At 32.6% G+C, this 25137-nt stretch overlaps 5 protein-coding genes across 7 annotated transcripts; 2 read left to right on the top strand and 3 right to left on the bottom strand.

The window, feature by feature from the left end:
- Positions 1–59: 59 nt before the first annotated feature.
- On the top strand, positions 60–874 carry LOC126264374 (uncharacterized). Its single transcript, XM_049962079.1, has 2 exons — positions 60–353; positions 410–874. The coding sequence occupies exons 1-2, from the start codon at positions 290–292 to the stop codon at positions 703–705; spliced, it is 360 nt and encodes a 119-aa protein (XP_049818036.1). The 5' UTR covers positions 60–289; the 3' UTR covers positions 706–874.
- A 6268-nt stretch (positions 875–7142) lies between these two features.
- Positions 7143–15569, bottom strand: LOC109608281 (endoplasmic reticulum metallopeptidase 1). The gene is made up of 12 exons (XM_020024703.2): positions 15315–15569; positions 13393–13930; positions 11094–11263; positions 10832–11042; positions 10658–10777; positions 10416–10604; positions 10131–10360; positions 9894–10077; positions 9362–9705; positions 8988–9306; positions 8753–8928; positions 7143–8699 (listed from the first exon to the last, which is right to left on the bottom strand). Exons 1-12 carry the CDS (start codon positions 15318–15320, stop codon positions 8535–8537), a joined length of 2652 nt encoding a protein of 883 aa, XP_019880262.2. The 5' UTR covers positions 15321–15569; the 3' UTR covers positions 7143–8534.
- Positions 15570–16365: 796 nt separating this feature from the next.
- LOC126264373 (uncharacterized) lies at positions 16366–19314 on the bottom strand. Of its 2 annotated transcripts, XM_049962077.1 has the most exons (5): positions 17975–19314; positions 17684–17860; positions 17565–17630; positions 17426–17512; positions 16366–17368 (listed from the first exon to the last, which is right to left on the bottom strand). In XM_049962077.1, the coding sequence occupies exons 1-5, from the start codon at positions 18539–18541 to the stop codon at positions 17252–17254; spliced, it is 1014 nt and encodes a 337-aa protein (XP_049818034.1). In that variant the 5' UTR covers positions 18542–19314; the 3' UTR covers positions 16366–17251. The 2 variants fall into 2 exon arrangements, with proteins under 2 accessions (XP_049818034.1, XP_049818033.1); XM_049962076.1 differs by having other exon boundaries at positions 17684–19314.
- A 157-nt stretch (positions 19315–19471) lies between these two features.
- On the top strand, positions 19472–20715 carry LOC109607434 (uncharacterized). Its single transcript, XM_020023922.2, has 4 exons — positions 19472–19653; positions 19715–19733; positions 19817–20077; positions 20129–20715. Exons 1-4 carry the CDS (start codon positions 19612–19614, stop codon positions 20587–20589), a joined length of 783 nt encoding a protein of 260 aa, XP_019879481.2. The 5' UTR covers positions 19472–19611; the 3' UTR covers positions 20590–20715.
- Positions 20716–20783: 68 nt separating this feature from the next.
- On the bottom strand, positions 20784–24976 carry LOC109607445 (beta-chimaerin). 2 transcript variants are annotated; one of them, XM_049962074.1, is made up of 7 exons: positions 24688–24787; positions 24430–24637; positions 22777–23013; positions 22509–22720; positions 21760–22128; positions 21604–21709; positions 20784–21548 (listed from the first exon to the last, which is right to left on the bottom strand). In XM_049962074.1, exons 1-7 carry the CDS (start codon positions 24773–24775, stop codon positions 21368–21370), a joined length of 1401 nt encoding a protein of 466 aa, XP_049818031.1. In that variant the 5' UTR covers positions 24776–24787; the 3' UTR covers positions 20784–21367. The 2 variants fall into 2 exon arrangements, with proteins under 2 accessions (XP_049818031.1, XP_049818032.1); XM_049962075.1 differs by lacking the exon at positions 24688–24787 and adding an exon at positions 24812–24976 and having other exon boundaries at positions 20859–21548.
- Between the last annotated feature and the right edge of the window lie 161 nt (positions 24977–25137).

Here is a 25137-nt window from a genome sequence, read left to right as displayed (position 1 = left end):
TTAATAAACATTAGTTAAAACTTCTCACAGACAGAATAGGAATTAAATTTTTAATTTTATCCATCCATACCTGATTTATTATTAATCATTTATTGAAGTGATCAAACCACATTAATTTTAAGCAAAAAATAAACCATTTAATCATTAATTTTTGGACACCCCCTATTCGAAAAAATGCTTTTATTTTTGCCGCCTTAATTCAAAAAAAATAAGAAAACAAAATCAAAGTGGGCTGTGTTTAAGCTTTAAAAGCAAATTTTGTTGTTATAACGACACATAATAAGTCGTAATGGATAGGCGTCAGTTACCGGAACGCGAATCAAATTCTCCAGAACCCAAAAGGGCCAGAAGAGGTATAAATATATATTTATAATTGCTTTTAATTGATTCATAATGTTTTTCTAAATAGATGGCATGTGGTACTTGCATATTGGCTTGGATGGCGACAGATGTGGACTGAGGGCTCAGCTCATACAGGAAGTTCAGCCACCAGCATTGAATTTAGAAGAGTCAGAATCCGAAAGTTCTTCGGACGGGGAGGATTCGAGCACCGAGTCAGAGGTCTCCGTACATGCTCCATACAACGAGAGTGGTTACGAGTCGGAGACTCTTGACGACACATCCAACACCGAAGAAGTGGATGATCCATCCGAAGTGGAAGACGCACCTGAAAATTTAGGTGGTTCGTATGCTTTACTGATTTAATATTTTTCAATTTCTTTCCAATTATATTGCCAGTCAAGCTTCAAAGTTTACTCTAGGAGCTGGACTTTGATTAAATACATAAATTACAACATAATCATGAGCCTAAACATTATTATTTAAAAGAAAAGACAATAAATAAAGGAATCGTCGTAACGCGTTTTAAATTTTTGAACCGTCACCAAATCTCTAGTGGCATTGGTAGTTGTGTTGGCGGCACTTGACCTAGCCACAACCAACTTCAATCACTTTGTCGCCATACCAAAATTTGTTCAGTCTAGTTTGTTTTTCTTACAAACCAATTTGGAAAATGATCGGAAGAAGCACACTGCTCACCAGAAACGCAATCAGCACCTTCGTTAGGCACCATGCCCATGGAGGTACTCCGGGAGAGGTAAATTAATAAAAAATAAACTTGTTACATAATACTCTCTCACACAGTTTACTTAGTAGTAGTTTAAATTATTTAAATATCATCCTGTTAGTGTGTATGTGAATAGCATTAAAAGTTTACCAAAAGGGCTCTTTCCCAAGATCTCTAAAAGAACGAAATAATGACCGTTTTTTGTTGACCTAACCTCGTCATTTTGTTTCAGAACCTTCCGTTTTCGATCAACAATAGACTTAAATTAACTGCTATGTTTATAGCGTTCTTCGGATCTGGCTTTGGAGCACCTTTCCTTATTCTGAGGCATCAACTCGTTAAAGCTTAGGTTATTATGTAAGTAAAAAGCTTAAATAATAACATACTCGACTAACTCATTTTGTTTCAGATATTTAGTCATACAATAGTCACATTAAGTTTATTGGTGTCTTAGCCATGTAAATAGGTGTCTCCAAATAAATTTATGTAAAATTCATTTATGTGTTTTATTGTTTAATGTTTAATCCTAATAATACCTTTTTGCATTTACAGCTAGAGGATACTTCATATTTATTGATAATACTCATTTTATTATCTAATATCTTATTATTTTACTGCGTGTAAAGATATATCGGTAATCGATATACAAATGATATGTGTAAATTCATCGACTTAAGGTATATTACAATTTTTGATAGACTATATTGAATATATTGTGATATAACATGTAGACAACCATTTTTTGATGTACTTGTAAACAGAGTTGCCTATGAGTTGCTATTCTTGAAAAATTTTACCAAATATGGGGTAAGTACAGAGAACGGAAAAAAACTTATTATCTAATTTCTAATCTAATTAATTTAGTTTAATTTTAATTATTTATTCATCCTTAACATAAACATCGTATAATCATTTTATATATTACTTAATAATTAAGATCATTGCTAAGTTAGATAAAAATAAATATTAAAATTTACTTTTAATGCAACACGCAATGTAAATATTTACCTTAAGCCGAGAAAAATTTTAATAGAGAATATATAATCAGGTCATAGAAAACCGGAATCTGGTGCTTCAAGTCGAATGATTTGAAAAATCATTGTTTCTTAGTTTTATTTTTATAATTTCATCATTGAAATAAATTTATGTTATTTTTAATGATAATTATTTTTACATATTTTTATATATGCTTACGTGGGTAATTAAAACAGATGAATTATAGATATTTCTTATTATTTTTGTGCAACTCTAGGTACTGAATTTTTGAATACGTCAGAAATTTTCGATATTTACCCATTTATCTTTTTCGTTAATATTTGTTAGTGTAAAAGTAAGTTTAAATATATAAATTCTGAAAAATACAGTAAAACTGTAGTTGTATCCTCTACTTTCCTTCCCTTATAAAATGTTCCTTAGCTTCCATTGCCTGAATTTCACAATAATATTTTTAACTGAATATTTAATCAAATTATTAATTAACACTTGGCTTACATGTTTAAGGATAACGGAAAAATATTGATATGAAATTTTTATGGTAATCGTAACTATTTTTCTAATTTTATTTATCTTTTTCGTTAATATTTGTTAGTGTAAAAGTAAGTTTAAATATATAAATTCTGAAAAATACAGTAAAACTGTAGTTGTATCCTCTACTTTCCTTCCCTTATAAAATGTTCCTTAGCTTCCATTGCCTAAATTTCACAATAATATTTTTAACTGAATATTTAATCAAATTATTAATTAACACTTGGCTTACATGTTTAAGGATAACGGAAAAATATTGATATGAAATTTTTATGGTAATCGTAACTACTTTTCTAATTTTATTTTCAACAAAATTTTGAATATTAACAGATATTTTATCAAAAAAATGTCATCCATGCCACATTACTATTAACGCACAGGAAAATGAGCCTTATTGCTTACGTTAACCGAAAGGTTCTTTAATATTCAATTTAATTATGCTAAAACATATATGATGTTTCTTTGAAAATAACAAAGTTAAGAACGTAAGTAACAAACACGTTGTATAACATTTTTCAATACAATAATGGATCCTTATAGGATGGTCTTTAATTAACGTGTATGCCACAAATTAACTTTCCAACATCAAAATTGGTGGTTTTACACACATTTTAGTTACATCACTAATCTGTAAAAAATAGCAAAGTTGAGGTCACATCTAATGTTGCCGAAATTTTGTTCGAAATAAATTAGAAAAGTAATTGAAATTATGTTATAATTGCTATAAAAAATTAAAATCAGTGTTTTTCCGTTCTCCACAATCTTCTGATGAATAAGTTAGATGAATCACCCTTAATAAATATAATGAATAGTATAGAATTCAAGTCTTTGTTGAAGCTTATCTTAAATTTTTATTTGATACTGTTATTGTCAAGGTTTTCTATACTCTATGTATTTCTAAAACATTTAAAATTATTAATTAATATCTTAATGTTTGACCTAGTTTAATTCGGTTTCTGAACATTAAAATGTTCAATAATAATTAATACGAGCACATGTAAGAATAAAAAAGACAAAAATCTTTTTAATAAATGAGAATTATCGAGTTAAATCTGAAATGATTTTTTCTGGAAGTAACTTTGGCACTGAGAGTACTAACATTTTCTACGTCCAGAATTATGGGACTATGTACTTTTGTGTCGTATACTTGTATTATTAAATAAATTAAGTGATTTTGGGTAATCCTAGTAGAACAAAAGTCGACCGAATATGTGGTGAAAGAGCCGCACATGTCCGGCATTATCTTGACGTCTAGTCACCCCGCATAATTTATATGAATAGAACATTGGTTACCAAAATTGGTGGCCGCGTACCTGTTACCGGCTGCGTAGGCCTCGTTCAACAGGTGATTTGTATGCAGGGGATGATATCCATGGTTGGAAGTATAAAATGCCTGCCCATAAAGAGACGGTGCATGGAAGTCACGTACTCGTCAACTTCCGTTCGGTAGGTAGATGTGCGAAGCATTGATTGTGTCAAAACAATGTAACGATCAACACCCACAACTTAATTAATAATGTTTAATTAATAAGTTTTTGGAAAATCAAAAATACACACTGTAAATTAATGTTTTACTAATTTATCCACCTTTTAAGTCAAATATCGTTCATAAAATACCACATTGTGTATGATACAATGCAAGCAGCAAAAGAAAATTAACAACTTTTTAATAAATAAAATTTAGTCATTCCAAAATACATAGATATTTTTATTTTTCTTTTAACCCACATAATTTAAAAAATAAAAACACATTTGTGATGTATTGAATGTTTTATTAATTTATCCACCTTTTAAGTGATCATCCATCCTTCATAAAATAACATTATGTATGATAGACAAATTTTAAAATAAAAAAAGAAATTTTACATGCCTTTTTAATTAATAAAATTTATTCATTCCAAAATACATAGATATTTTCATTTTACTTTTATCCCACATAATTTAAAAAAATAAAAACACATTTGTGATGTGTTGAATGTTTTATTAATTTATCCACCTTTTAAGTGAAAATTTCGTCCATCGTTCATAAAATAACATTGTGTATGATACAAAAACTTTAAAACAAAAAAAGAAATTTAACATGTCTTTTTAATAAATAAAATTTATACATTCCAAAACACATAGATATTTTCATTTTCCTTTTAACCCACATAATTTAAAAAATAAAAATACATTTGTGACAAAAATTAGAATTGAAAAAAACATACAAATTAAATTGTATATTGGTTGTTCAACTAAAGCCTACAGAATATTCACTATTAATAAAGAATAAATAAGTCATATTACGAAAATTACCTGCTTGCTATTTTTTTACTTTTAGACAGAATAAATAAGTCACATTTATAGAAAAGAAGTGCATTATTATTAAAGAGAAAAGACAAGAAAGTAGATTTTAAAGAAGAAGTGGATCTTGCACTTATATTGGGTTTAAATAAGTTACTTCAGTTATGTAGATATTTTTCAGAGTTGAAATAACTAAATGAAGAGTTAATTAATTAAATATAAGTAGAAATAAGATTATTGTTAACACAGGACGTTTAAGTGACTTTTTCCAGATTTAGAATAGTAATTCCCGACTTGCCGGATCCATTACTCTTAACCCCTCAAAAAATACGAAATGAAAAACTGCTTAAACATTATCTTCATTATCAAATTTTTCTGTCAGGAAACAAATGAAAAAAATACCCAGTACTTGTTCAGTAAAATAAATCAACACCGAAACTAGCTTCCTTCGGCATAAATTAAAACGGAGACCGTGTGCCGAATATAAAAATGCGGGCGGGTACTTATTTTCCCGTAACTTTGAACAAACATTGTTATAGTCGAGTGGGGGCCCGTGTTTCGTACTAGCCAACACTGTAAATCGCAGTTGACACAGGTAAGCACGTGCTGGCCAGGAGGAAGTGATTCAGTACTGCAGTCAACCTCTGGCCCTTTTCTGTGACTCTGAGCAGTCCATCGGCAGACGTCGAAACTTGAGCCTCGTCGCAAAAATTACGCTCCGGTGACATCATGTTTCAAGTGTGCTCGGGTTACCATTTGTTATTTTTTTTTTTCATTCGTCTTTAGAAACGCACGTCACTTGTTTGATGACGCGTTGCCGAAAGATACACACAGGCGGTGTGGAACGTTCAGCGGCGGGCCCATATCGACGCAAAGCAGTGGTTCCTGCACGACTTTCCAAAAAGTTCCTGGATTGATTGAGCAGGCAAGATGTCGGCATAGCTGAGAGTATTTGAAAACCGGCTGTGTCTCATCGGGCCATCTCTTGTCATCCACACTCTCCAGATACGACACCCATGGACTTCGCATCTCGCTTATCAGGTACGCTTCGTTTTATTGATCGCAACGTTACAAGTTTAAACCTTTGAATTGCCTTCGAGATCCAGTTGTATTTTCAAATTTGTTTCCCGCCCAAACAAATACTTTTAATACACACTTAATTTATATAGTTGTATTTAAGTATTTGCTCATAACTAAAATAATCATTATTGAACAGTCGAGTCTAGGCGACATTGAAAGAACATTAATTCAATTAGATGGATTTTTAAAACACTGTTGTACCAGTAATTATCACCTACAGGCCGATTTTACTTGAACTAGTGTTTATTTAACAGATTAGCACCCCAAACTATTCCTTCGTGTTTTACACCATGTATAGAGGAGCTATTGTTCACGAAGCATAATTTAAATTAAAATTTAAAAATGTTGCCCAAAAACTAACAAACAACATACTCATGTAGGTGTCCCAAAATAATGATTTAAAAAATCGATCGCTCCTGATATTGGTTGTTTGTGACAGGACTTGTGGTTGATTTCCAACAAAATACTTTTTTATATTCACACCACGTTTTTCCGTGGTATTTCCGTTGACTCCTCTCACATTTTTATGCAAATCGCCGGTAGCAAGAAACTCAAACCCGAACGAAATTTTAGTTTCTAAATTGAACGAAATCGCGTTCACTGGTACATTTGCTATGGAAATTAGTTTGGTACATTGTTTAGTACTTTAGCCGACTTAATTGCGTGAATTATTTATTATTTATTTTCTTCGGCGTTCAATTAATATTGTCAATTTTTTCCATTTTACACTTCAAATTCACCTAATTAAAATGAAATTCAGTAGGCACGATGCTTGTTTAATAAGTAAACAGAGTTTTATTAGACAATTTTCATGCTTACATTAAATATTTACCGTTAATGATAACCAGCGTACTACCTAATGAGGCTTCCTTTATTTTAGATCTTTTCAATGTGTGTTACATTGTAAAATTATTAATTATATGGGGCTACCTGTTGGAAATGTATTGTTTAAATGTTTACTTTTAATGAATCAGTATTTTTCAGATGAGGAAATTACCACCTGTAAGAGAATTACGTCAAATTCCAACGGGCTTATTGTTGTAACCTTGTTTTGTTGTTGGGATAATAAAATAAAATAAATTGAAATTGACAACCTTATTTTAATAACCACATCCTTACCATTTCTATTTAAGAACCAAAAGGTAAGTAGTTGGGAATTGATTGAAAAGAAAAAAAGGGAATAATATAATACTATTTGAATTGTATTTATTTCCATAACAATAACATATAAATTTCAACAATGCAAAATATTAGTGCAAATAATGTTTTCAAGTATAAAACTGGTGTTTATAGTATCACAAAACAAATAATTCCTATTATAAATTAATATTATATAAAATAGTAAATTTGGTAGTTGCTCTTCTAAATATTTATGCTAATAACAAAAATTATACTTTAGCGATTATTGCCTTAGGATACTTAAATAAATAAGTCTTATTTGAATTTGTTTAAAAAATGTCTTTTTATTTACATCAGAGTAATTCTATAAATTGCAAAATCAGGATAAACTGGAGTCAAAATGATTGAACAGATTTACATTCTTAATCAGCTAAATATCACCATATTAAAGCACTTCTATTTGTTAAGTGTTAGAATAAGTAGATAAAATTATTATAAAAATGTACTGGTAAATGCTTGTTTTAGAATAACTGAATTGATTACCAATGATATGTTTCTAATTGACTAAAAATTGGACTTCCGAAAGTGTTTTAGAGACATTTTTACATCGTCGTGAATTAGTTAATCAAAAAAATGACAACTCATTTGTTTAAGTATAAAAATTCACCGGACCCTCGATTGGAAGACTAGATTGCACTGTGTGTATTAAATAATTCCCCTAAATAAAAATGTCCGATAGAGCACTCAACGAAATCCAAACATCTACCTTCAAAAGCTTCAAAAATTGTTCAATCTACTGTTTCTAATACTACTGTTAATAAGTTACTAATTTCTTCCTTAATTTTATCTACGCCAAATTGAATTAAACTTAAAATCAAGGAAGAATTTCCATGCATAAAAAAGTGAGCAACTGTCGTGCATTGTATTGACCTCTTGGCACAAAAATAAACATTCAGATATTTTGTCAAAACGATTCGGAAAATAAAATATACAAATTCGTTAAGGCGACATTTTTGTATGATTTTAAGCTTTTACCACATTATTTTTAAAATTTTATTCTGCCTTATTCCTCTTTGGTTTGATTAATATTATCATCACTTTATGACTATCTAATTATAAAGTAGTACGGATTAAACGGCATTTATAAGAATAATAAATAAAAAACTATATATGTATATTCGTAACCTAAGTAAAATCGATTAGTATATACAAAAGAACGACTACAAAATAAATAAGTATATATACACATATAATTGTGTAAAAACAACATTTTATAGATGAGAAGAAAACGATTATTCTACTTCCAAAGTCATTGCCTTAACGATTTGTGTTGAATCTACCACTCTATACACAATACATGCAAAATTGACATTGCAACAACCCGCTTGAGGACGTAAATACGCTTACAATATGAAGGTACTATTTTATGGAAAACTGGAAGTAGGACATAAATTAACAACTTCTAAATGAGCCACGACTCATAAGAAGCAGTCCACGACGTAACTGCCGTCCAGTGTGGGAACTGTCCGAGGAACTTATCTAATTCTTTTGTCGTTTTACCTGGTCCAAACAAATAATGCGACGTCACCACGAAGTCCATAATTGGTCCTTTATGACCTGGAGGGACCTATGATGAAATATGAGATTAATAAAATAATTTGACTAATAAATCTCACATACTTTGAAATCCATTGAGAATTTCAGAGGGACAGGGTCCAAACCGTAGGCGTAATATATGAAATACGTGTCTCTTCCTTTCCACTTTGGGCCTGCTAATGGATTTGGAGTTGGTATACTCCACTTATCCAAACTAGCTCCTAACACTGGAGATATCATTACACCTAGATGTGTTGGACCTAAGTTAAAAAGAAATGAATTATAAAAGTATAACAGGAAATATATAATTGAATAGTACCAGAAACTTGAATGGTGATCCTTTGTCCGCCCACAATATTTTCCTTGCTTAAGACTGTCATGTTTACGGGATTGAGGAGGTGTGGCTCGGGCCCGGGAAGCCAGTGGGTCTTCCAGATCATCGTAAGCACCGGCACGAAGTACGGCATGCCGCAGTACAGATGTTTCTCACAGTCCTCCTGCACCAAATAGGCGTTCGCCATGTCTGGTGCGTAACGATCAACAGTGTGCGGACTGTTGATGTCCATGTTCGCTATCCAGTAACCCGAAGACTCGCCCGTAATCGTCCCCATTTCATCGTGGAATGTCCTTTTGGTATGCTGAAAATCGACGTTAATTATACCGGATCAAGGCGTCGAAAACGTACAAACTTACTGCTATCATAAACCTCTGCGGTGCCAACGAGCCGGGCTCCCCGGAGTAGGGGAATCCCAACGGGGTTAAGATTAATACAGCCAAAGAGATCAGAAAAACACCGAACAACAAACTGAATATGCGCTCCACTTTGCGAACTAACAATATCAGCGGCACCGCAAAGCTAATAAGCGTCGCGAACAGAGTACTAACTAGCACTGCTATGAGTATTTCTGCGTGGCTACCAGCACCAGCCCTACCCATAATCGGGATGAACAAATAAAGTGCTCCTATTATCAGGTAGAAACTCTGGACGAACGGCAGGCCCACCACTCCAATATGGAGCAGCAACCACTTCGACGGATCTGAAAAACTCTCTGGTGTACGAAAATTCCGACGACTAAATATTTGACTAATTTATAGTGATGGCTGATTTCTTCGAATAAAAATTTCGATAGCCAGCTATCTGTGCATTCTAAGCCTCTAATTTCTGTCATTACTACAAGATTTTGATATAAGTAACTAAACGAATTGTGGGTGAAGCGATACGTACCTCTCCATTTGCCGAAAAGGTACGACTTCAAAACGTTCCCTATTGAAACGAAGAACACCCATGATAAAGCTATAAAACTGGATCGAATTCTTAGCAGTATGCCCAAAACTAGTACCACAGTCCAAATTAATTGATATGCATCGTAATAAATTTGAAACATCCTCCAAGGGGACAACTCTAGATCCTAAAAAAACAAACTGGTTATTGGGTTGTTTCTACATTGATCAGTAATTTTACCTTATTGTAGTGTTTGGCGTGTAAGAGGATTGTGGCCATGGAAACTAAAATAGTTGGAATGACGTACAAGAAGAATGCCCACAGTGGACGGGCAAACCAGCTCATGGTTCGTCCCAGTCCGTTTAAAACGGTGGCCAACGCAACGGCCACCAGAAGAGACAACAACCAGGAGACAAACACAATGACTACGCATCCTAAAAGCTTCTTATTGTATTGTCGTTTCTTTAAACCTGAAATTACGAACAACGTGCAAAACGTTCAACATGCGATTATTAACGGATTTACTGTCAGTCACTTCAGCCTCTTTAAAATTATTATAAATAGAATATACTGAAAGTATCACAGTCGATATGTTGATGACGTCGGCAATGAGCATGGGCCATCGGATGACGAAGGCACCTAGAAAGTCGAAGAACACCAAATTACCAGCACGGTACTCCTCAACGTTGCTCAATTGGTGGCCCTGTGCCATACCTAGAACAAAGGACGCTTTAACATGGATTACAACAAATCGTGGAAGCGTTTACCACGCGCAAGAGCCAAAATGTTGTCGCCGGTCCTTTGCAACGATCCCAATGGTATTTGTTCGATCGAGTCGAATTTCGTATGGTAAACATAGCCGTTTGCCGACCACGCAAAATCCAAACCTAAAAACGAAGATTTATATATAGTTTCTAGATTATAGAATTATTTATACACACCTGAAATGTTTCCGAAGTCCCTGAAAATACGATAATCGGTGTCGCCGGGTATGACGCCGCTCTGAAATATTTCCTGGGCCAACGACGAGGCGTATGGATAAGGCACTTCTTCCGAGTAAGTTTCCAGGATCCACGGATGATTGGGGCCGGCCTGGAAGAGCACTTCTCTGCCGCCGGCGCCGCACGCTTCCAAATTGATAAAAGCCCGTACCTGAAGATCGAAGTGTGATTAAGGATGGCGATTTAATTGCGGGACGGATACCTCTTTGGCCCATTTGTGTTGAGTGATGAAACCGTGCGAGGCGGGCATGAAGTTTTCTTCGCCGCCGTTGAACAGGAAGATCACGTTGTGTCTTAAGATCTTGTCGGATTTGGACAGGACCCGCAGTATTTCGATCATCACGGCGCAGCCTGCACCATCATCACTGGCACCTGTAATTAATTATCTTTTAAATACATTTTGGGTGTGATTGGAGTTAAATTTATTTAGTATTCCTACAAGGAAGAATACCATTTGGCTGTTAATGTTACATTTACTGTAAATTTTTATAAATATTTCTATATTTTAAATGTATACTTTAAAAAAACTATTAGCACAAGTTATTTTTAAATATTTATGTTATCAGTAACCCATAAACAGTCATAAAAATTAGTTTACATAAGTGGTAGGTTGTCACTGCACACATTTACTAAAATTAAATTACATATTACAAATATGTTTGTCTTATCCATTATATTATATCATACTTCCTTTGTTATCTGATTGATCAGCATAAACTCAAACAACCACAAATATTCCACAGTTATAAATAAACGGTTTAACAAAACAGGCATATATGAAAACTCAAACAACGGCTACAAAAATTTTAACAGATTGATAGTCTAACTAAAATGTCTTTAGAGCCTTCACTTTTGATACTGGGAAGCACATTTTTGGCATATTGATTAAATAAGGACCTTCTTATAAGATGCTATTATTAATCTCCCAAAATTATATACCATGTGTTTGTTATTTACGTTTAATTTTGTGCATATTAAAACATCAATAACTTTGTTGATTTCAATGGAACATTCAGTACATATTTAGATTTTTAAATTCTCTTTAAAATTGCAAATTAAATGGCTATATAACGTCCTATACTTAAACCCAATAGTTAATTATTAATTTTTTAAATATTTTGACATATCAATGGTCCAACTAAAATGTCTGTAAAACCTCCAATTTTGATGCTAGAAAGTTCATTTTTAGCATACACGTTAATAAAGGGCCACCTTATAAGATGCCATTATTAATCTCATGTTTTATACAGGGTATTCGTTATGCGTTACGTTTAATTCTGTACATCTTAAAACATTATAATTTATTTTTAAGGACACTTGCATAAACTATACACTTCAAAAGGTTTCAATTCAATTTAATTATGCTAAAACATACAAGGTAACAAAATTATCGATGACTTAAAATGCACAAAATTAAAAGTAAATAACAATACTTTTCAACATCAAAATTGCATCAAATACCATTGGGTTTAGACATAGGACATAATAAGCCATTTTATTTGCAATTACTTGTAGAATTTAAAAATCTAAAAATATACAGGGTTATCCATAGAAAATAACACTTATGACGAAACGTAAATGAAATTTTGTTAAAAATAAATTAGAAGAGTAGTGCAAATCGAATTGTAATTGCTATAAACATTTCAAATCAATGACTGTTTCTGTTCCACATAAACGTTTATTGAATAGGTTAAATGGATCACCCTGTATTATGATAAATAATGATTGAAAAAATATGCTGAAGTAAAAATGTTCAATTTCCATATATTAATTAATGGTAATTGTTGTTTTTAACGAATAAAATGCCTAATTAAACACAAAAACATTGTTGTTTATTGTTCTATTGTTATCAGTTAATATGCTCAAATTTATGATTTATCACCTTTATTTTAAAATTAATGTTTAACCCGAAAAAAGGTTAAAAACTGTTTTGTTACATTCAACGAATTTATAACAGTCTGGAGTTTGAAACATCGATTATTAATCAATTAATTATACACTTGTTTAGCTGACTAGCCTCAAAATATATAAAAACACCTGCATAACAAATTGCGAAACAGACAATAACAATAAAAACAATTACACAAATAACGTCGTAAATTAGTTGTAATATGGATAAGTATTTGTACTAGGTAAATAGGTCAAAGTTAAAGTTTCGTAAAAAACCGATGATAAGTGTATAATGATAAATGTGACAATTCCGAGAAGATTACACGCATAATTAAAGGATGTGAGACACAATCGTCGTTTCCTTTGTCCCATTTAAAATTAATAAGCAAAGGACGGACAAAGGAAACTTAAACTGTGTTTTAATAATTGATAAAATCGTTCCGTGATAAAACAAAGTGGTCGAATCGTCAATATATTAAACGCCAATGAATATTTTATATGAACCGCGATCGCACGCGACATGAACAGTCCATCCCAGTAAATATTTGTGGTTGTTTAATTATGCATGTTTACCAAATTTGTTGTTATTGATGAACCGACGAGATATTTACCAAGACTGTCGACAACAGTGTCGAAATGGCAATTGATCAGCAAACTGTGGGGCGAATTGATGTCCGAACCGACTTTCACGACCACATTCTGCACGTCCTGATAAACGTTGGTCATCCCGTCCAGGAACTCCAAATTGAAGGCACCGCTGACCTTCTGCACGTCCAGCTCGATGACGTGCCTCTCGTTTTTCTCCCTTATAATCTTATTGATTTCGTCCTTCAGTAGATTCACAGCCAGGACTTCGTTTTGATAGCTGCCGGTCACCCGCGGTCCGATCCTGGTCAGTTTGTCGAGCAGCTGGTGCGCCCTTTCGGCGATGAATCGGTCCGTATTTTTGACCGAATCGGACACCTTCAGGCCGACCGGCAGCTGCTTTTCGATGACGATGACGGCGGCGAAGACCAGGACCATCAGGCAGAGTACCGCCAGGAAGTGTCCCGTGGACATGGGACGGTATTTCGATTTGTGCTCGTCGTCGTCGTCCCGCAAGTAGGGCCGGGGCGTCGCGGCATTTCTTGCACGTTGATTTAATGTGTTCTGAAATGCCATTTAGTTTAGTTTTTGAGACGTACTTCGATACAAAGTTCGAGGTCGATCAGGTTCAAACAATGAACGCAATAAATATTCAATGTCTTACGTATTTTCCTTTCAACCATCGAATATGCGTGCACCCAACAATATTTTTAACTTACGGAGGACTTTCCTTTACATAATTTATTTGCTCAGCTATGAGATAAAATTGGAATTATTCAGAAAGCGATAATTTTCAGTGAGTAATTCAAACAAAGTCTAATAAAATCTTACCAGGAAACTATTTCAAATTAATTTATTGCCTTTTTGATTGATCTCTCCTAAATTATGTTTCGTAATTTCCGAAATTAATGTTGGCATTGTTAAGAAGAATTATCGTCCAATATATTACAACACAATTACCTTATGTCATTCACATAAATTTCAATTTTCCATTAGCTATTAATAGTTTTATTAATTATTAAAAGTAGGCCATGGTAATAAAAATTGATAAGAATTAAACCCATATGGGTCATTCCACCCGAATATGGAGAATAAAAACATTTTCTAATATATTTTCTTTTCAGAAAATACTTTGGCAAATATAATTTAAATCCTATAATATTTTACTATTAGATGCAAATTATTTGTCGCCTGCAATTCTCATTTAAAATTATTTATGCTACATAGATTGTTGGCAATAATATATAAAAAATGCAATGAATTGGCACTTAAAACCAGGTCATCATTCCTTTTATAAATAAAACATGAAAAATACACCAATAAACTCTAAGTAGCTGATAAATGATATTTAAGTGAGTTAGTCACTTAACTTTTCAACTCTCCAATTGGACTTGGTGATAAGTTTCTTGATAAATTTAAAGGGGAACCTTTAATAACATTGCCAATATTTTTTTTTAATAAAATGTTTATTAAAAGAGACAAATATTTGTTGTTTGCACTTTAAATATGGATAACCTGTCGTGGTTGCTTTGTGCAAATGTTATCTAAAATAAACAGATAAAAATAATAAAATTAAACTTAAAAAATCAATAACTTTACAATGTTACATAAGCTTTAAGAAATGTAACAATAGGTTTTTTTGGTAATTACCAATGTATGATAATTTTTATCAAAATTCTAATTAAAATTAATGACTACCTGATGGTTTAACGTTGCTGGCTTTTTAAAAAATAAATTATATATTTGTAAATTAAATTCTGTTAAGTTTTATTGCTAAATAATTATAAAAATCGCACAACAAATAATAAAAAGACAAAGGACTGACAGCAAAACATAACCTTGAATGTTGCACTTTTACCAAATGAAACAGTACTTTTCTAAATTAAAATGCCACCAAACAACGTCTTAAATTATAACAACCAATCCAAACCAATTTGTAAATACGTACCGGCATTATGAAATTAAACTATTAACGCACATTAAACTATTGGATCACTGATAACTGCTAGGAGGTTAGACAAATACGATAGAATTTGGACTGAATCATTTTACGAGTTTTTTATCACCACCGATTTTTATCTAGCGCGGTAAACAAACGCACAATTGATTAAATCAATTGGCAAGTGGAAATGGGAAACATTGGGGAACGCACTCGGCGCAACCGACGGATCACAAAACATTTAATAGATTCGATGGATTTTGTAGGTGATATGCGCATATAGGTTAAATCTGACATTTCTCCGTCAGCGTCAAGGTTTCCATGGTAACCGTGATTATTGGTGTTTATATGGTTGAGGTGTTATGCAACGTAATTACATGGGTGAGGCCGGGTTGCCTAAATTGGGCTAATTTTAAAAATTTCTTATACATTCAATGAAAGTATATACAGGGTGTTCCTTTTCAACAATAATGGCTGAATACGAGACTACTTAAGGATCATTTTTTATAAGGGAATCATATAGACTCAGTGACATAGAAAATGGGACACACATACAGTGGTCCAATTTTAATAAAATTTGATGAGTACGCTCGTCCATATGAGAACAAAAATTATTAGATATTGATGACTGTTTGTCTAGTTTTGTGACACACTTTCTTTTGAAAAATTTTTGTGTGTTTTACGTTCAAATAATTGAAGATGATGAATTATTGGTTTAAAACAACTGTGTCTGTAGTATTATTCGAGACAATGGTCTGAAGTAGGAAGGTCCGTGAGGTGCAGGAAAATGTTGAGCGACAAATGAATGCAAAGAACCCTGCTTTGAAAATGTAGAGCTTCGAGTTCTCTTTATTCAACAGAAAAAAGAGGCTTTTTGCCATTCGGAGTTTAACCTTTTTTTTCTATAATTTTGGTATGTGTTACATTGGTATAAATCAAACGATTCAGTATTTACTTCAGTTTTATCATCTTTAAAGGATTCTTTGACTTCAGTCATTTAAATGAGTTTGACACAGAGCAAATTATTGGCTTAAAAGATATAAAACGTTTATGGATCAGATGAACCGGAGTTAAAGCAATGTCTAGAATTGTTAGAGGGGATGGTCTGAAGAAGAGAAGAGAAGAGAATCATTTTGTGACGACTCGTACCATTCCTAACTAGTGGTTCATTGCGGAGGAAGGCGAAATCCAAAATATTTTGTGAAGATGTGTGGAATTATCTTTTTTTTTGGTAGAGTCCTCAAAATTCAGTTTTCTAACACTTTGGAGTGTTTCCAACATTCTAATGTAAAATTGTTATCATTACTAGCAAGATCTTACGACTTATCATCGACTGAACAACTGGGGGACATCAGAGGCAGGAGATGACTGATCATCACCTCATTAGATCAATGCTAATCTTATTATGGAGAGTCAACTCATTATTACTTAAAAAATAATAATTCTGATCAAAATCTTAAATATTTTTGTCTGAATTTTTCATTTTCTACTCTGTATTACCCTAAATTGTATACCAAAAATTAACGATATCTGACCACTGGAGCCATGTGTTCCTTTCTCAATGTCTCTAAGTATATAATCACTCAAATGGTTTTCTATACTCAAAAGCCATCTAACGGCAACCAGTTCTGCATCTGTGTGTGTGTGAGTGTGTCCTGGGTGTGTAACATTACTTGTTAACAGTGAATAATCAACGTGTTAATTATAAAGATCATTTATTTTATCTGTAATTGTGAAATCTTAATCGGCGCCCAACCACTGGGAGCTCTTAAAGATTCGTATATTTCCGCATTAAAATAATTATTAGTGAGATTTGAACTCGCCCTTAAATTTTTTACAAGAGATAAAAAACTAGCTTGAAATTAAATTCTTGTTTTACACTAACCTAATCCATGAACAACTTATGTTGCTATTGACATTCATCATATTTAAAAATAAAGTTTAAACTATTTTAAATTCATTTCTGTCCTGATTCTCGTGGATTCAATTCTATTGACCTTCCTCGAAGAGTTTGTGATCATTTGTAGGGTAATAATGGTATAAGCGGCTATAGATCCAGACAACTAAAACGATGACACATTATAATAATTGTAATACAAAAATTAGCTCTAAACAGTTACCGTTACCAGTGCAGACATGTCTAAAGGTAGAAAGTCAAGGATACTAAATTTAAGTTTTACAATTTGCATATGCAGATACTTTCCTGTCTAAAATACAACAAAAAAATTAAACTAAATGGTGTAAATAAAAAACACTTACAATATCTGCATTGACTAGGTTGTTGTTCATTAACATTAAAGACGAATTTTCTATGACTTCTAAAGCCTAAAAATTCAATTCCAATAAAATACGATATAAAACTATATTTCAACAAATACCTTTGACTCTGTAAAGTAGTAAGGAAAAACGACGAGTGCAATGTTAAACGCATTAAAAATTATCTTGTTCCAGACAATAATATAATCTTGTATTTGTATATCATCCACTCGAAACACAATGTAAAGTTCGTTAACAAGCTTCAAGGAGTCTAAGGCAAGTGTGAAAAGCAACCCAAGCTGAAAACAAATCAAAATATCTTGCGACACCCTGACAAAACTCTCATAAATGCTAATGCATTCGTTTAATTTTAATTTTTGTGGTGGAAAGGTGTTCTTCATTTTATTACTTACAAAGTTTTTTATGTACGTGCTCAGAGAACTGTATCTTCTAAACAAAACCACCAGTATGTTGGCTGAATAAAATGTCTTCACGAGATTAATCGTAAAGGCAACAGTTTGTAGGGCGAACACAAAAAAATCGTCCTCATAAAAAATGACTTGCAAAATAGAATCTGATATCAGATAGTATAACAAGTAAATCAATACTAAAATATTAATTAGTTTAGCGGTTTTATTATAACTTTTCTGGTTGACGACTCCCAGTTTTTCCAATTTTAAATCCAACTCGTCCATTTGAGCAATGCATGATTTTATTTTAGGTGAATACAAAACACTCGTTACAAAGTTAACGTAAAATAAAACCTGTGCCACGTAGTGGATGAAAAATAAAATTTTTCTGTTGTGAGCTTGCCAAGAATTGTCTGTATTTTTTATAACAATGACACTATAGAGTATTAGGAAAATTGTGATGCACAAGGCGAACAATTTATTCCGTGTGCCTTTTAGGTCGCTTGGTGGTCGAAGACCGCAACACATCAAGGCGATGTGAATTGGCTTTAGGGTCTCTTCTATGGACATTTTTCCAGAAAGATTAACTGCAATACGGTTACTATGGTCAAATGGTAATGAGTTATGGTGTTCCAGAAGTTATCAATAAGTAATATTAAGGAAAATTACCCATTTTAAATAAGCGCAGCTAAAAAAAAATGTATTATAACACATTTACTTCCATAAGGTATGAAAATATAAAAGTTAAATTAACGTAGTTGTTTCAAACGGTACCAGTAAAAAATAAATTATCTAAATTTTCTATATGTAATATAAAAAGCACAAAACGTATGATTGGGTCAAGGTCTCAATGATGATAATATAATCGCGTAAAATTTTATTAACTTTTATTTTTCGATATACTTGAAATTTACCGCTAGGTGTGGTAGGGGCGCCATAAGAAATGTACTGCCAATAATGCCGGTACGACCGATTCAAATCATTAACAAATTATTTTTTAAGTGTTGTGTAATTCAAATTAAAAAAATGTTTAAATTAGACAGAAAAAACATTAGATGAGGCTTACCGTTGTGTACTGTTAAATGTATTTATAGAATAATTGTGCATATAAAAATAATTAATAAGTAAATTGTTGTTGGATTGTTTATGTAATATTTATTAATTTCGTGATTAGTCGATGCACGGATTTAACATTTTAAAAATTAATTATATTTTCATAAAAACACAAATAATTGATGTTTATTTCATCATGTTTTTCTGGAAAACACATGAAACTAACGGTCTGTGGTAATTTTGTCATTAGCCATAAAAAATATTTTAAAATTCGTCACAATTATAAACTTTTAACCGAATATAATTGTTGACAAAACTTCGTGGATGTTTACGAGCGGTATCTACATATAGAAACCACGGCGAATAAATGCACAAGCTTGAATTGTTAAACAACAAAACAAAAATTCTTTAAGTCGTAAACACTTGAATTATCGCTTATTGCTGTGCATGAACTTAAAGTAAATCCCAAGTTAAAGATCAAGTGTTGATTGTTGCTGCTGTTTAGATGATACATTAAATATTGAATTTACACGTCTATATAAAGAATAGATTTCCCTACATTCGATCAGTAATTTTACAAACCGGTCATGAAGCGGTTAACCATTTTTACGGCGATATTAACGACCTTGGTAAGTCTATTATTTCACGTAAAACGCAATATATTCCAAGACTAACTATGGCTTATTTTAGTATGCCGGTCACTCGAGTGGTGAGTCAGTTTTTTTTTATTTAAATCCTATTTTAATCTAATCAATTTGAATGTTTAAAATAACTAATAATTAAATCCTGCAGCCGCATACCGATACTCGGACTTGGACAATTTGGGTCAAAGGATCAACGATGAGGTACGCGCCAGTTTGGCCCATCTCGACAACCTGGGATCTAGGATTAGCAACTCCGTGAGGAAGCAGACGAGCGGCCTGGAGAACCTCGGTGCCCAAATTGAGCAGTCCGTGTATCAGAGTCTTGAACCAGTACGAGCATTGGAGGTGATAGCCAAAATGAAGGACGGAATTGGCGGTGTTACGCTAATAATGTTTGGCAACGACAACAGTAAGTAGGATAAAAAGTGTTGGATCAGTTTTAACTTGGTTGTTTCCTTAGGTAAAATCGTCCTCGTCAAAAATCGAATTCAATACGAGTGCACCGGTGACGTATCCTGGAGCACTGGAGAATGTTCTGGAAATCTAATACCGCTGCAATTTAAAAGCGACAGAGACTTCTGTTATACTAAGCAGAGGATTTCTATTAACAACAAGGTGTGTTTAGCACCGGGCAGCGTTTCGGTCCAGGTCAATAATAACAACTTCGTCTGCAAGGGCGTGGATAATGACGTGCCAGTACTTATAATAGATATGAACGGCTTGAAGAAACTTTGCAAAGACCTTTTGTCGGAAAGTACTTACAAATATTTCGCTGACTTTTCTAATCCCCAAAGAATTGAAATTCCAAATCCCAATAAATCTATTAAGTGCAAGAACAATCAACCTGGGATATGTGAATTTACGGAATATAACAACTACGACGGTAATGTTAATTACTTCTCTTCAATTTACGTCAGTTAATTTGTACGCATTTATTTTATTCATATACTTAATGGAATCGTTTGAACACAAAAAACACCTGTGTTATATGTATGTAATATGTATGTGTAAATGGTAGAAATAAATAACCCTACAAAACGTATAAAAGTTTATTACAGTACAAAAGTAGATACATTTTTTGGTGTTTATACACATTATAAAATCACACAGTCTCGATAATTTAGATTTGATCTAAAATGAGCACAGTAAACAATTTTAAATTAAAAATAATACCTAAAAACATTTGGAAGTATTTATCACAAAGATGAAAATCACAAAGTTTGGAATAGAAATATAAAATAAATATCATTTTTACTAGCATATCAAATGTAATAAATAAATATTTCAAAAACATACCAAATATGTTGATATAATAAGATTACGTCAAATAATTAAAAGGTCATAAAAATTATACCAAATACATATAAATATAATACTCGTGGTAATAGCGTGAGAATTTTAGATTAAAGATAATTACTTCAAATATACATTTCGACGTACTTATTTTAGAATCACAGCTGTTCAATATAAATGTAGGTCCTTAACAAACTAAAGACAATACATTTTTATCCTGCCAATGGTATCAAATCTTCCAATTATTAAGAGAACGCGATGTATTACATGCAAAGTGATGTTTCCGATATATTATACTGTACGAAGACAGTTTTGGGTGCATATTTTGTTTGAAATAAAGGATTAATATTAAAGGACCGATAATATTCATGACAAAAACTGGTTAAACAAACTGGATTCGTTAAGATTACTTAGCTTTCTTGAATATACTGTCACAGTGTCTGATCATTGTTTCGATTAAATTAATATCGCTGGTCAGATCAGGCACGTCCGACAGTATCAAGTCCGTTCGCCGAATCAACGTCGGTGCAAATACTGTCGCCAAATTGGATTCGGTCATTTTATTGATCGGTGAGTGACGGGCAACCCTACGACAAACATCATCATTAGCCTTACTAACACGTATGCAAAAAATTAACTTACGTATTTAAATGTTCCATCATGAATTTTAAAGTGTCATAATGTCCTTTCGGCAAAGAGAGCAGGGCGTGTTTAATCGACGACAGCTTCAGATCTTGGTTCTTGTGTTCTGGAAGAGACAACAAGTTACTACTGTTTAAAATCATAGGCCTAACTTACGTATTGCATCAATTAACAAGGGATGAGCCTCAAAAGTAATTAACGGGATTGGAAGCACCCTCAAGTATAATTTAAGAGCTCCAGTAATCACGTTGACGTTGGGACACTTCTCCATATTCAGATCTGTCTTCTCTCCACCTTCATCAAAGGCCATTTTAATGGCTTCAATTTCGTCGGCGAACCCGTTTAATCTGTAGATGCCTTCGGAAGTCAGTCCTCGTGCCTCCACTTGGGACACACATTTGGTGACAACAAATGGTAACTCTGCCTTGTGTGCGGTCAAAAATGTTGTCAAATCGATACCAAAGGCACCTTTGACGTATTTTAAATCTGGGACGCAGTCGTTGGCAAATCTTTCCGAGCATTTTACTGTAATCATTAAATAACAATAGTAAAATTTCTAACATTGGTAATTATTAGATATTTAATTGTTTAAACGAGCCTAAATAGCCATATGGCGAAGGAACGCGCCATGTAATTATTTCGATCAAGCATTATTAAATTAAACTGTTGAAAGCTTCCACAGTGAATAACATAAATTAAACTGACTAAAGTAAATGAACTCTAAATTAATGTGACCTGTATTTCAATTGATACAAAATGCGTTTCTATTGCTCCGTGCGCATTTGTTGTACAGCTAAAAAAAATACTATCGCAGAAGTCTTATCTTTGATCGTATGATTTTTTGTTTACACGTGGCACGCACAAAAATAAAACAGTGCAATAAACAAATATTGATATTATATTACCGTGTGCGATGACACCACAATCTTCGCACCGTTTTCCTTGAAGGTGGAAACCCCAGAGGAAGTTGGCGCACAACTCGCACCAGTTCAGGCCTTTGAACGTGGTCAGTTTGAAGACGTGGGGCTTTTCGAGTTTTTCGGGCTGCACGTGGCCCATGATATATTTCGATAGTGGAATACTGTCGTCGACGTTATCCTTGTGAAGATTTTTGTTCCTGGAAAAGGGTTTGATAATGCCACTACCATTGATGCGGGGTTCCAACAATTTTACCTCGCATTCTCTCTGGTTAGGGCGTTCAGTTTTTTCTTGTTCAGGGTCATGTACGGGCTCTCCTGGTAATTGGCGGTGGACAGTCTTTGGAGTATCGTGGGGGCCTTGAGTTCGAGGTACATGGTGACCAGACCGTCGGCAACGAGTGACCGCACGCAGTCATATCGTTTCTCTCGGACGTAGAGGCCTCCGTTGGGGTCGTAGTACAATCGATAGTGATGGATTTTGTCATTGAATCTTGAATTAAGAAAAAAATTCCTAGTTTTTTAGTTATTTTCTAAATTTACAAAAATGCTAAGGGAATATACAGAGTGCTTCACCTAAATTATTCATTAGAAGATTATAGGGAACTGAAAAAACTATTGATTTAAAATCTTTATAGCAATTATAACTTAATACTTTCCTTTGAATTTAATTTGAACAAAATTGTATTTCCAGAACCTGTATATTTTTGAGTTTTTAAATTCTACATGTAATTGTAAATGGCTACACCATGTCCTATACCTAAATCCAATAGTTTTTGAGTAAATTTTTTTTCCAAAAAATTTGATACAATTATAGTCCAATTAAAATGTCAATTTTGATGCTGAAAAGTTCATTTTTGGCACACACGTTAACCAAAGACCATCCTATAAGGAGTTGTTATTAATACTCCCAAATATTATACAGTCCGGTATTTACTTATAATTTTGTATTTTTTAAATCATCTTCTTTTCAGTAGAATGTTTAAACATGAAAATTATTAGATTTTACCAAAAATTTATAAAAGTAACGTTCATTTTCCTATGTGTTATTTATGTTTTAAAATGTACCCTGATGTTACTAATAAGTTACTAATAACGGCGCCTTATAGGACGGTTCTTGAACGTGTATATCAAAAGTGAACATTCCAGCACTAAAATGGTTTTAGAAATATTTTATTTAAACCACCAAACTAATATTTGTGGAAAAAAATTAATAACCCAAAAACTATTAGATTTAGATTTATGACATGGTATAGCCATTTTATTTACAATTACAAGTTAAATTTAAAAATTTCAAAATATACAGGGTGTTCCATTATAAAATAAAACATGACAATTTTAATAAAAAATGAATTAATTATTTATCATTGTGTATATACTATATTTTTTTTTAATTTTTATATGATAAGACGAGGTTTATAAACTATGTAAATATAATAAATGTTTGTTATTATATGCCCTTTAATAAAAAACTATTATTTAATAATATTGCTACCCCTAATAGAAATTTATTCTGTTATATTTCTAAATATAAATCATAAATTTTAATTTAACAAATACTATTTTATAGAATGTATGCAAGTTGTTTAGTTTGATAAGATTATGAACATTTACACTACCAAACATTAATGTTATCAACTTTTGTTTATAAATATCAATTTCCTTAAGTTATTATAATATAATAAACAGAATTAAATACTTTCCAGTGAATACCTATGAATTAGTACAAAAATGTGTTTACCTCATTTGGTAATGCTTTTTTAAAAATTCCTAAAAAGATTTGTCAGCATGAGAGACTGGGGAAAACCTGTTATAATTAAATAAATTTTTAAAATAAGATAAACTCAGAGGAATTCAACAGACAAATTATTCTAAGAAATGAACTTAATTGTATTAAAATTGTACTTACTTAAGACTTAAAGTGTGAAACTCCCCATTGGCTGACTTACTGTTCCGCACTAAATATGCCCCATTTGGTTTCAGATTGAGTAGATTGGACGCCTGAACATGAGTAATATCACCATGATAGTCCTGTCCTAAATGTGACGGCAATTCGGGAATAAAGTCATTGCACAAAACCGGTATTGGCACTGGAGCTTCCAATTGCATACGATAAACTAAAACCACCAATCAATATAAGTCAAAACAAATGCAATAACTTACATACATTCAGGATGGTACAAGTTTCTGGGATAGAGACAGTTGCAGTTAATTTCCATGTAATGTTTTCTATCCCAGATCAATTTAACAACCATGTCAGGCGTTAATTAGAGTTTGTGTTGTGTACTTACGATCACTTTTCCATACTGTGTGTACGGGAGATTCCGAATCGACGCTCATTTCGTTATCTTATCTTCTATTTGTTCATTATTATTTCAGGTTTTCCGCACCTAGACACCGGCTGAGATGCAAATTCGCCTAATTTTGATATGTACACAAACACAATACACCGATTGACACTTACCTACGCAATTGACGTTTAACAGCTGTTGACGCCGTCTTAACAGTGATGCCAGATTTCGTTATCGAAACGTTGACGTCAAGAATTTCTAATTTAATTTTTACAATTTTTTTGCTCCGAACATTTCATAAATAAAAATTAAAAGAGGCATTGAAA

The sequence above is a fragment of the Aethina tumida genome, chromosome 1, assembly GCF_024364675.1.
Source record: "Aethina tumida isolate Nest 87 chromosome 1, icAetTumi1.1, whole genome shotgun sequence".
Classification (NCBI taxonomy): Eukaryota; Metazoa; Arthropoda; class Insecta; order Coleoptera; family Nitidulidae; genus Aethina; species Aethina tumida.
Note: the sequence above shows the minus strand (reverse complement) of the source record. Positions and strands in the feature narration are given on the sequence as shown.